Source organism: Mustela putorius, unplaced genomic scaffold (assembly GCF_011764305.1).
Source record: "Mustela putorius furo isolate JIRA1106 unplaced genomic scaffold, ASM1176430v1.1 tig00003853_pilon_pilon_pilon, whole genome shotgun sequence".
NCBI lineage: Eukaryota > Metazoa > Chordata > Mammalia > Carnivora > Mustelidae > Mustela > Mustela putorius.
This window is the reverse complement of record NW_025422005.1, coordinates 32,719,521-32,732,549: the sequence shown is the minus strand read 5'-3', so window position 1 is coordinate 32,732,549 and position 13,029 is coordinate 32,719,521. Positions and strand designations below refer to the sequence as shown.

Genomic DNA, 13,029 nt, shown 5'->3' with positions numbered 1-13,029 from the left:
GCTATAACTATTGGGGTGCAGGTGCCCCTTTGGATCACTACATTTGTATCTTTGGGGTAAGTCCCTAATGGTGAAATTGTTGGGTCATAGGGTAGTTTTAACTTTTTGAGGGAAAGCAAAAAGTATTCTAATGAAGGGAGCCTAGATGGTTCAGTCAGTTAAACGTCTGCCTTCACTCAGGTCATGGTCCCAGGGTGCTGGGATTGAGCCCCATGTCAGGCTACCTACTCAGCAGCAGGAGTCTGCTTCTTCCTCTCCCTCTGCTCCTCCCCCCACCCCACTTGTGCTTCTCTCTCAAATAAATAAATAAAATCTTTAAAAAACGATTCTAATGGTCTCTATAGTCCCTGACTCTCCCTGAATGGCTAGACATTTAGGTAATGCCATTCTAATTGAAAAAAAAAAAAAAAAAGGTTTAAGGAATGAGAAAACAAAAGCGTTTAAGGAATGAGAAAATAAAAGTGTTTAAGGAATGAGAAAGCTATTCTTTGTTACTGTAGGCACTTGAGGGCATAGTCAGTCAGGCCTGTGGTGACAGGCAGTTTACACATGTCGACGATCTGATCTTACCCGATCTTACCTCTGACACTTAAACTGGGGGAAGCCCTAACTTAAGTGAAGGGAACTAACTAAAAACCTGTACTCCAGGCTTTTCACAAGACACCTCCTTTGATTTTAAAACAAATTTGTGTAGCCAATCTCCATACTCTATGAATCAGGACAGGCTGTGCAGGAATGTAAATTTGGTGGGACGGAGATATCCAAACCCTTCACATTCCTTGACTGGCTCCTGGGAGACAATCTCTAAGCCCTTGGAATATGCTGCTTGGTAATAACAACTTTGTTCACCTGTGGCCTTGGGCCACACCAATATTTCATGCTAACAGTATGATTCATGGTGAGTGCATTTTTGTTCATCTAGACCCCTGGACTATGTTGTGTCAATCTGACCTTGGGCATTTGGGGGACTAGAGATTGAGTAGTTAAGGTTAATCACTGGGGCACTCCACGTCTCTGTGACTGACCCCTGATAAAATCTCTGGATGTTAGGGCCCAGGTGAGTTTTCATGGTTGGGAATACTTCATATATGTTGTCATATGCCATTGCTGAGAGAATTATGTACTGCCCATTCTACTCTACTGGGAGAGGACATCGGGAAGGTTGCTTGTGTCTGGTCTCTCCTGGACTCTATCCTATGTGCCTTCTTCCTCTGCTGATTTTAATCTGTATCCTTTCACTGTAATACAAACCATAACCATGAGTATAACAGCTTTTCTGAGTTCTGTGAGTCCTGATGAATCACCAAACCTGAGGGTGCTCTTGGGGCTTCCTGACACAGAAGGAATTACTCCTACAGAGAGAATCGACCCCAGAGCCTGTGATCTCTCACTATACAGCAATGCTAGAATAACAGCAAAGCCAAGCCAACCAGATGCTGCTGATTTCTCACAGTAACATATCAATTCTTTAACTTTTGAAAATTAAATTAAATTTTCTTATTTTAAAAAATTGGGATGCCTGGGTGGCTCTGTTGGTTGGGCGTCTGACTCTTGGTTTTGGCTCAGGTCATGATGTTGGGGTTGTGAGATCAATCCCCACATTGGGCACTGCTCAGTACAGAGTCTGCTCAAGATTCTCTCTGTCCCTCTCCCTCTGCCCCTCCTGGTCGGGCTCACTCTCTCTCTTTCACTAGTCTCTCTAAGAGATAAATAAATAAGGGGTGCCTGGGTGGCTCAGTGGGTAAAGCCTCTGCCTTGGGCTCAGGTCATGATCTCAGGGTCCTGGGATGGAGCCCAAATTGGGCTCTCTGCTTGGCGGGCAGCCTGCTCCACCACCCTCCCCCTGCCTGCATCTCTGCCTACTTGTGATCTCTGTCTGTCAAATAAATAAAATCTTAAAAAAAAAAAGGAGATAAATAAATAAGTAAATACTAAATTAAATAAATAAAAAATAAAATCTTTAAAAAGAAACTGAGGTATAATTGACATATAACATTATATTAGTTTTAGGTATTAACATGATGATTTGATATTTGTATATATTGCAAAATGATCACCACAGCCTAATTAACATTTGTCACCATACAAAGAATTTTTTCTTCTGATGAGAAGTTTTAAGACTTACTCTCTTAGCAACTTTCAAAGATGCAATACAGCATCACTAACTATAGTCACCATGCTGTACATAACATCCCCATGATTTATTAACTTTATATCTGAAAGTTTATACCTCCTAATCTTATAGGAAAGGCTTGTAGCCTTTCACCATTGAATATGATGTTCAATGTAGGTAGGCCTACATTTCAGGTCCTGTATTCAAGTCTTTAATCCATCTTGAGTAAATTTTTGTGTATGGTATAAGACAGTGGTCCAGTTTCATTCTTTTGCATGTAGCCATCCTGTTTCCCCAACACTATTTATTGGAGAATCTGTCCCTTCCCCACTGTATATTCTTGGTTTCTTTGTCATTAATTAATTGATGATATTTGTATGGGCTCAATATTTTGTTTTATGTAAGAATTAGGTAGGAACCAGATGGGAGGGAAGGAGCAAAGCAGACTTATCTAGATGCTAATTCTAGTCAAACTGTGATGGAAGAGCTACTCCAAGAGCATCTTCTGGTCTTGCAAATTATGTCTTACCCCTAAAACTGTTTTTGCAAGACTCTTCCAACTTTCAAAATAGTGTCCCTCTCTTTCCTACTAGCTGATTGTACAGGAAAAAATCATTTTGCATGCTTTCCCTTAGAAGATTAACTTAGCTGTTAGCCAGACACCCCGCTCAGAAGTTCAGATTCCTGGAGGCCAGAGACATACATACCAGGCTCGATACAGAATGTCAGTGTATTTGGCAGTGACTGGTTGCTGGGGCTTTCCCCAGTCCATGTTCTCCTTCTACCATTATAGACCCCCCAATTTTCAGCTGGGCATTTGGTTGCCCATAAAAATGACCTACTCTTGGGGCACCTGGGTGGCTCAGTGGGTTAAAGACTCTGCCTTTGGCTCAGGTAATGATTCCAGAGAGCTGGGATCAAGCCCCGCATAGGGCTCTCTACTCAGTGGGGAGCCTGCTTCTCCTCTCTCTCTCTCTCTCTGCCTACTTGTGATCTCTGTCAAATAAATTTAAAAAAAAAATGAACTACTCTTCCTGACTTTCTTTCCAGGTAGACGAAATGGAAATGTGAGTAAGTTCTGGCCAACAGGACATGAGTTGAAGCAGTGTGTCCTAAAGGCAAATGGAACATCCTTGCTTTCCCCTCTTCCTTTTGGTTGGCTTGAATGTGGATAAAGGCAACATGTTAAAGATGCTGGAGCAATGAGATAAAGGAGTCTAGACTCCTATTATACTGATGCACCAAATCCATCCTGGACTGCTTATGTCTGTGCTGTTATGTAGGAGAGAAACCTTTTCCTCTCAAAAGACGTTGTTATTCAGGGTCTCTGCTCCAGCAACTCAGCCTACATCCTAATTAATAGAGTTGGTCTAGATACTTGCGTTCATAAAACTGCCCCAGGCCTGCTCAGTTCTGTGACCCTTGTAGTAACCACTACATAAGAGGAGGTACATACTTTTGCAGAACTGTGTTCACGATTACCGCTCTGTGACTTGGGTTCTCGACAGGGAGATGTCTACATCTCATCAATGTTCTTATTTCCCTTTTTACTAGAAAGAGCCTGGCAGAAGATATCACTGGGTTTCAGCAGCCCTGGTCCCTAGCTTCAGAGGTGTAACATCTAGCAGTGTACAAACAACCTCCTTGTAATCCTCCAGGTTTCTCAGCTGTTCACAGTTACTCTGATATTTTGACATCACTTGAAACACAGCGTGTATTTCTGGGATTTATTTTACGTGTATATCTGGGATTTACAGATTTATTTATCTTGCCCGAGGATATTAAAACCCAAATCTTAGCTGCCTTCTTTTTCATTCTGCCATTTGGCCTATTAAGAAACTAATCTTTAAAAAAGATTTATTTATTTGAGGGGGAAGGGGCAAGAAGAGAGGGAAAGAGAGTCTTAAGCAGACACCCCGCTGAGCATGGAGCCCCACATGGGGCTTGAGGTCATTACCCTGAGATCACCACCTGAGCTGAAAACAAGAGTCAGATGCTTAACTATGCCACCCCGGTGCCCTGAAATTAATTTATTTTTAAAACTAAGAGGATATGCTATAGAAAATTTGGGAAGAAAACCCAACTCCCAGTATGATCAGTATTAAAATAGTGTTGTAGGGGCGCCTGGGTGGCTCAGTGGGTTAAGCCTCTGCCTTTGGCTCAGGTCATGATCTCAGGGTCCTAGGATCGAGCCCCGTATCGGGCTCTCTGCTCAGTGGGGTGCCTGCTTCCCCCCTTTCTCTGCCTGCCTCTCTGCCTACTTGTGATCTCTGTCAAATAAATAAATAAAATCTTTTAAAAAATAGTGTATTTCTTTCTAGTTTTTTTATAAGTGTGTTTTGTTTAGACTCTGCCTGCATTAAAATTTTCATCTTACACTCTCTCCATTTATTATATTGTAAGCATTTCCCCATGCCACTGTCTAGTCTTCAGGGCCCCCATCTTTTTCAGTTGACAGGACTTCTATCAGGTGAGTATAATACGCTTGACCTAACTAGCTCCTATTGCTGGATACTCAGGCTTCTGTCTGTAGTGTAATGCATGGCTGGAAGAGTATGTCAATGCAGTACAGCTGGTGAGAGCTGGGAGCCTTCTCTCGCCATTGCTGGCTGGCTAGTTGGCACACTTCTTGGTTTGGGCAGAAGCTCAGTTGGCCAACTTGCCTGAAGAACATGTGGGTTTTCTAAGTTTATTTTTGGCTTTATTAACTACTAGATCTATGAGGTAGCACAATACTCATGTTCTAAAATTTAGGGACAATTTCTTGCTTATGTTTAAGCAAAACCAGATAGAGTTTTCTATTATTTTTCTTTCAAAAGGGCAAGGAATTTGTTCCTCTGGAGTAGTGGTTGGGAAAACATGGAAAAAAAAAGCATTGCCTATAAAGGTCAGGGCTGGGATCAAGAGAATGAAAACAAAAATGAACCTAGAGTTTTGACAATTCCTTCCATTTTCTTTCCTAAAGCTGTGTTTTTAACGTTGGATGGCACATCAGAATCACATGGGGAAGCTTTTGTCAAAATGCTGATCCTTAAGCCCTATCCCCACAGATTCTGATCTAACTGACCTATGTTGGTGCCCAGGCACATGCAACTAGGGTTAGGACCTGCTATCTTAAAGGCAATGGGCAAATAGCATGGGAAAATATTCAGTCTCACTAACCATCAAAGAAATTTAAAATAAAATGACAAATATTTATGACCAGAAGTGAGCATTAAAAATCACAGAATAGGTTGAGCAAAAGAAGTCAGACACAAAAAATTACATGTGGTAAGAATGCATTTAAATGAAGTGCTAGAAGAGACAGAGCTCAGAAGAGTGGATGTCTGGGAGGAGGCAGGGGCCTCAGGAGATGCAGATTAACACCAAAAAGTCCAAATAGAACCTTAAGGGATAATGGAAATGTTCTGGATCTTGAATGGGGTAGTGGGTATGCAGGTGTATACATTTGAATCTCTGCCTTTATTTTTTTTTTAAGATTTCATTTATTTATTTAACAGAGAGAGAGATATCACAAGTAGGCAGAGAGACAGGCAGAGAGAGATGGGGAAGCAGGATCCCTACTGAGCAGAGAGCCCAATGCGGCGCTCTATCCCAGGACCCTGAGACCATGACCCGAGCTGAAGGCAGAGGCTTAACCCACTGAGCCACCCAGGTGCCCCGAATCTGTGCCTTTATTATATGCCAATTATACCTCAATTAAAACAAAGAATATTGGGGAAAATATCATCAGAGCCCTCCCTATAATAGCAGCACCCAATGTTAATGAGGATGGTGTAATTGCTACTCTTATATGATAATGGCAGAAAATTTTGGCGGGATGTTTCCAAATGTTTGTCAATACATTTTAAGATCCAGTGTTCCAGGTTTTTGACCAGTAATTCCACTTCTGGGAATTCATTCTATAAAAATAATGTTTAAAACAAAAAGTGTGTGTTATATATATATATATACACACATATGTATGTATACACAAACATATCAAAAAGTGTACATATAGATATGTATACAAAAAGTGTATATGTACTTATATATGCATACACAAACCAAAATACTTTTTTTATGAATGAAAATATCATTCATAGGACCAGTGAATAACTCTTAACTCAATTAGGACTGTGTTGTGAGGGTTGATTCCAGCAGGCCTAGAACTGACCTGAGCTGTTTTGCTAAGTTTTTGCTTGCACTGACCACTGGTCAAGCAATGAGACATGCTGATTAAAACCACGTTGGTTTGTAATCACAGGACTGAGGAGTCTGACGGCAGTTTGCCCCAGCTTGTCAGCACTTTCCTGATAACAGTGAGACTGAGGATGCGTACTTGGTCTCAACAGACCTCCAGAAGGCTGTGCTGTTGAGGCTGGTTACCTAGCAGAAATGTGCTCCCATGACCAGCAGGAAAAAAAAAAATCTCAGCTGGGACTCCATTGGGGATCCCTGGTTGTGAGGTGTGAGGTGCGCACATTCATAATTCCTGACCCCCAGAGAGGCAGTGGATCCCAGCATGTCCCTAACATAGGGAGTGCATCTGGGGGCCCCTGCGGGACCTCTTGGAACTGTCTGCCGTGAGCCTGCTGTGGGAGGCAATGCACATCCTGACCCTAATTCTGTTGTGCTACTGCATCTTTCTCCTGCAATGAGCTGTACCTTTGGAAGGTACTGTTAGTACCTGGGTTCTGTTAGTCTTCTTTAGCTATCAGCACCCGTTTAACTGCTGCTATTAGTGCAAGGGCATAGCAACTTTACGAAATATTATGTTCTACAGAAATAAGCAAATTCAAAGACTGTAGCAACAAAGCACAATGCTTATGAGAAAACACGAAGAGGAAAAGAATGTAAAATTGTACCCAAGCTATGATAGTAAAATCACAAAACTGTGTTTATTGCCAGAGACTAGGCGTGAACACAAGGAGGATTCTGGGCAAGCAATGGATATACACATTAGATTCAGTATCAGTGTATCTGGCAGGCATTGTGGCATTTTATATGCTCTGGATCTAGCACTTCATTCTTCCAACTCTAATACCAAGATAAGAGGTGGAAAGAGCACTATATAGGTTATTAGAGGACTGAGTTCTAGCCTTAGATTTGTTAGCGGCATGAACTGAACCAAGCATACTCCCCTGACCATGGTTTCTACATTTCTCGGTAATGTGGTAATCAAAGCAAGATAAGGAATAGCAAAAATACTCTAAAGAGCAGTAAACAGTGGTTTTTAAATCAGTATCCTTAATACTATCAACATCGTAGGTGAGTAAGAATGCAAAAGAATAAGAAATTTCAGCCTAATTGAAGGGATAGAGTAGAAGACTACAGAGCTGGGAGCGGAGAGGTGGATAATGGAAAAGGAACTAAAAAAAAAAAAAAGACATAATAGTAGCTGTGTGTTAGACATTGATCTAAGCAAGCGCTTTATGTGTATTTATTCATTTAATGCTCATAACCGCTTTATGAGAAAGTACTGTTATTTTGTCCATTTTAAAGATGAAAGACCTCAGGGACAGAGAGGGTACATACTGTATCCAAGGTCACACAGCTAGTTTCTAGTAGAACTAGGATTTGTACCCAGGCAATATGGCTCCAGAGTCCATACTCTGAACTACTATGCTACATTCCAGAAAGGAGGAGAGTGGGAGGAATCTGGTAGAATAATGAGCAGGGAATGTAAGAAAGAACCGGAAGTTCAGAAACACATTTTTTATTGAGCACCTACTATATACTGGAGACTATGGATAAAAAGATGCATAAGACCATGGTCCAGGCCCTTGAAAAGCCTACAGTCTGGTGAGGAGGACAGGTAGTGAAACATAATATTTCAAAAGAATGCAGCAAGTTCTGAAATAAATACAAAGAGGCATGTACAAAGGCTACAGTGTACAAAGAATGAGCACTTCACTCAGTCCAGGCTGGCGGTGTCGAGAAAGGCTTCTTGGAGACGGTGATTCCTAGTCTAAGAATTATGAGTTGAAATGAGGAGTTGAAACAAGGAGAGGGTGGTCAGACAGAGCGAAGAATGCAAGGGGAGAAGAGCAGGAAGGCAAATGAAAAGGGTCTATTTGGGGAAAAGCATGAACTCCCCATTCGGAGGGAACTCGTTTTCATTTACCTCACATGGACATCAAGCTGCTTCAGAAACTGCCCATATTCTTCACAGAGCGCTTTTTTCTCCTTCTGCAGCCCAGATATCTTTTCTGATAATTCTCGGTTGCTTCTGAGATGCTGAAAAACATTTTTTTTTTTAAATGAGACTATTCTGTGCTGCGAGATTAGAAGTCTGAAAACTACACTTTCCTTAACAGCAGAGTTCCAACAAAGGAGAGGCACTTGCACACAGTCTAGAGGGCAGTGGGAGGGGAGAGCCGTCGTCCTCCAGCTCTAGTGGGGAGGTGACCAGGCAGACATCAGAAGAGGCATTTACAGGGGTTCAGGGAGTGTTTCTACAACTCCCTCTCTTGGGGGCTGCAGGAGTGGGTTTCCCTGGGGTTTCTGGGCTTCTGGGGTTACCCAAAGTTCTGACATTCTGACATTCTCCTCATACCAGCATCTCCCAACAGTTGGCAAGCATGTTATTCCCTGTGTTCAATCCTTTCCTGCTTGAGATAGCTAGAGTAGATTCTGCTTTCCTGATAAATTTAAGGGGTAAAATGCTGGGCTCTCAATAACGATTAGCTGTGACTTGGGTCTACAGGAATAGGAAAACTGAAAAGTGTATCCATTTACTTTCTTACCTCTTCCGATTTTCTTTTTTCCTCTTCCAGTTGTTTGAGTTGGGCCTCCTGCTGCTGAATTCTGGATTGCTGCTGAGAATTGGTTATTTCCAGTTGATTCCCTTTATCTTGTAAGATTCTCACTTGCTTTTGTAGCTCTTTTAAATTCTGACCCAGGAGTTTCCTGAGGGCAATTAATGTACATCAAATTACACTGAATTTACAAAATTCTTTGACCTAAAATTATTATATCATCACAAGGGATTTTACTGTTCAATGAGGTAAGCTATGTGTCCATAGACCAACACAGGGGACCTCTTTTGTGGAAGATGCTCTTCTTAGTTCTTGCTCTCACTCATCAAAACAACCCTCTGAAAAGGAAGTAACTTCCTTTATTTCACAGAGGAAGCTGTGGCACAGAGAGCTTTAACCTGCTGGAACAAGATGGATGTAGGGCTCTAATCCTGAATTCTCTATTCTTTCCCTTCATCCTCACTGCTTTACAAGTTGAGTCCCTTGATCTTGGTTCAATATGGTGCTGTTCATTACACACACTACTGAGACTAAGGCACACGTGTTAATGTTGCAGAGGCTGAATCATAAATGAGCCTGTGTTTGATGAGGAAGTTCCCCCTTTTCCAGAAGGGGCGTAAGTACTTAACTCCTTCAGAGGGAATTTCATCAGACCACAGTTTGTGGAAGAGTTTCTGAAGATTTCCAACAAGACTCTTTGGATTTAGGAGATTATCTAGAAGAATACAATAAGCGTGATGGAGTAGTACCTACATGCTAGGTCACTACTGCTATTGGACAGATGAGCTCACTTTCTCTAACTTCAGTTTTCTGAAAAACCAATGGATTCCTGGGAAAGATTAAGAGATTTGAAACATGGGACTCATACCTCTCAACCTCCAGCACCTCCAATTCTTGTTGTGGTTCCTGATATAAGTGCAGGCTCTATAAGCTTACCTCCTGCCATTCACATCCACTTGTGCACCAGCACTGCCCTCTTCATCGCTGTTTTCATTTCATTCATTACAGACCTGAGCAATTCCTGCCTCTTATTGTCTACTTCTTTTTTTGGTTCCATTCTGAATTTCTGATCAAGGGGCCAGACTAAGTAATAAGATTTTGAGCTGAAAGGGAGGCTTTTAAATTGCTGGCACTAAGGAAACTTGAGTTAGCTACAATGGAATTTAGGAGTTGGAAATTGTCATTGAAATATAGCAAGTCAAAATTTAAAAAGCAATTGATGAATATGTTAGAAATTAACTCCCACATTACATATAGTTTGAGCAAAGACGAAGAGATAAACCAGTTATGCCAATGAATGAAATTAAGAATGCTCTCTGCTCCTCTCCATTAGACCAACAGCCACATCTTCCAGGGCAGTGTCAGCCATGTCCCTGAGACACAATTGTCTGAGTAAACGAATTTGGTCACATTGGGCACCTGGCCACCAGGGCTACTTTTAACTCTGACAAAGTGGATACTGACCTCAACTACACAGTCTACATGTTCCACTATGATTCCACCAATGGCAGATTCCATGGCATAGGCAAGGCTGAGAATGGGAAACTTGTCATCAATGGAAAGCCCCTCTCCATCTTCCAGGAGCAAGATCCTGCCAACATCAAATGGGGTGATGCTGGTGCTGAGTATGTTGTGGAGTCCATTGGGGTCTTCACCACCATGGAGGAGGCTGGGGCTCACTTGAAAGGTGGGAACTGAGACAGTCATCATCTCTGCCCCTTGTGTTGATACCCCCATGTCTGTGAGGGGCATGAACCTTGAGAAGTAAGACAACTCCCTCAAGACTGTCAGTAATGCCTCCTGTACCACCAACTGATTAGCTCCTCTGGTCAAGGTCATCCATGACAATTTTGACATTGTGGAGGGACTCGTGACCACAGTCTATGCCATCACTGTCATTCAGAAGACTGCGGACAGCCCCTCTGGGAAGCTGTGGTGTTATGGCCAAGGGGCTGCTCAGAACATCATCTGCTTCTACTGGCACCACCAAGACTATAGGCAAGGTCATCCCTGAGCTGACTGAGAAGCTCACTGGCATGGCCTTCTGCATACCCACCCCCAACATGTTAGTCATGGATCTGACCTCCTGCCTGGAGAAAGCTGCCAAATACAATGACATCGAGAAGGTGGTGGAACAGGTATCGCAGGGCTCCCTCAAGGGCATCCTACACTGAAGACCAGGTTGCCTCTTGTGATTTTCACAGTGACACCCACTCTTCTACCTTCAGGCCTGGGGCTTGTGTTGCTCTCAATGACCACATTGTGTAGCTCATTTCCTGGTACGACAATGAATTTGGCTACAGCAACTGGGTGGTGGACCTTATGATCCACATGGCCTCTAAGGAATAAGAGCCCCTGACACCAGCCTCAGCGAGAACAAGAAGAGAGAGAACCTCAACCACAGGGGAGTCCTTGCCCCAACTCATCTCTCAACACACTGAAAATCTCCTAACCACCATAGTTTTCATCACAGACCCCTTGAAGAAGGGGAGAGGCTTGGGCAGCCCTACATTGTCCTGTTCCATCAATAAAGTATACTGTACCCAGCTTTAAAAAAAAAGAAATTAAGAAATCAGTAGATTGAGGAACTCCCTGTCTCCCCAACAGCTTCAACCTCTCAATCCATTCCTTACGTAGCAACCAGAGTACTCTTTCTACATCACAATCTCATCATATCATAAAGTCTAAGCACTTCAATAGAGCTTGATAGCTAGCTCAGCTTTCCAGCCTAGTTTTCTTACCACTCACTTCATCCCCAAACATTCTGTTACAGGCAAAATGAACTTTTTTCACTTCCTGAAATAAGTCATCCTCTACCCTTATTCCTCCCCTACAACTCCAAGCTTTTCCTTATCTTCCTCTCCTAGGACTTCTTTCCCCTAATATTCTCTATTGAGCCATCCACCCCAAATACCTCACATTCAGTTTAAATAGCTTTCTTTGAGCAAGGTTTTCTTGAGCTTCCTAGACTAGATTAAGTGTCTCTGCTATGCATGACACAGCACCCTAAACCTCCCTTAGTATAACGCTCACCATAAAGTCTACGCACAAGGATATTCAGCATTATTTGTAACAAAATGTAGGGATATGCAGCATTATTTGTAACAAAATGTCTAAGAAGCATTTTACATAAATTATAGTATATCTATGTAAAGAATGCTATACAACTGTTTAAAATAATGTCATGGAATTAAAAATCAAGGTTGCCTGGGTGGCTCAGTCATTAAATGTCTGCTTTCGGCTCAGGTCATGATCCCAGGGTTCTGGGATTGAGCCCCACATTGAGCTCCCTACTCGGCAGGTAGCCTGTTTCTCCCTCTCCCTCTGTCTGCTCTTCCCACTACTTGTGCTCACTCTCTCTCTCTCTCTGTCAAATAAATAGATAAAATCTTAAAAAAAATAAAAAACCTTATAATATGGGAATCCTTGATACCTAAACTGAGTTGTTTTCCCCCAGAGATAATTTGGGGAAACCATGGGGCTGTCTACTGGGGAACACTTCAAGACTCCCAGCTTAATACCAGAGTCTCTAGTTCACATCTCCCACTTTGGGGCAAACTTCCTCAGCAACTTTTTCTCAAATCTGGGGCTGATGTTATTACTTGCCCCCTGACTTAGAAGTTTATTTACATTCACGTTTTTGTTTGAGCTTATTATATGTTTGCTGTTAGTGCTTTCTCTTGCTTTATCGTGGCTAATACTTTAAAAGGTATGCTCATAGTTTATTCGGGATCTAGCTGTATCATAACAGGAGGAAGGCCTACCATCCTGTTAGATGCGGCAGTGAGGCAAGTGTTTTTCCACTGTACCTCACTGAGTGAACTCATTATTCATTCATATGTTCACTCACTCACTTACTCAAAGATTCATTCAGTCACGATCTCTGAGTACCTACTGAGTGCTGCGCCCTATGCTATCGCTTTTTACTAAAACCAAAAGTAAATTTCTCAGCTTCATAATACATGTGAATGTCCGCATGTCTTTTCAGTGGCTAAAACCATATTTTTCTTAAAATATATGCAAATCACTCGAAGTGTCATAGAAGTAGGAAGCATTGGTTACTGAAGTTTAGGTCATCCAGGAAGGTCATTTAAGTAAGAATTGTGATAGTAATAATTTTAGAAAAAAAAAAAATGAAAGCTCCTAACAGGTTACAGATTCTTGATATAATCATCA

General features: G+C 42.0%; 1 protein-coding gene and 1 pseudogene across 3 annotated transcripts in view; one reads left to right on the top strand and one right to left on the bottom strand.

Moving 5' to 3' along the window:
- The window catches only part of CCDC30 (coiled-coil domain containing 30), a 115,892-nt gene that overhangs the window by 16,376 nt on the left and 86,487 nt on the right, over positions 1–13,029 (bottom strand). For all 3 annotated transcript variants that reach the window (XM_045064333.1, XM_004740631.3, XM_045064334.1), the window contains 2 exons: positions 8,842–9,004; positions 8,220–8,332 (listed from right to left, as the gene is read on the bottom strand). In XM_045064333.1, coding sequence (XP_044920268.1) covers positions 8,220–8,332; positions 8,842–9,004 — 276 coding nt within the window. The remainder of the gene's footprint in view (positions 1–8,219; positions 8,333–8,841; positions 9,005–13,029) is intronic.
- On the top strand, positions 10,141–11,202 carry LOC106007353 (annotated as a pseudogene).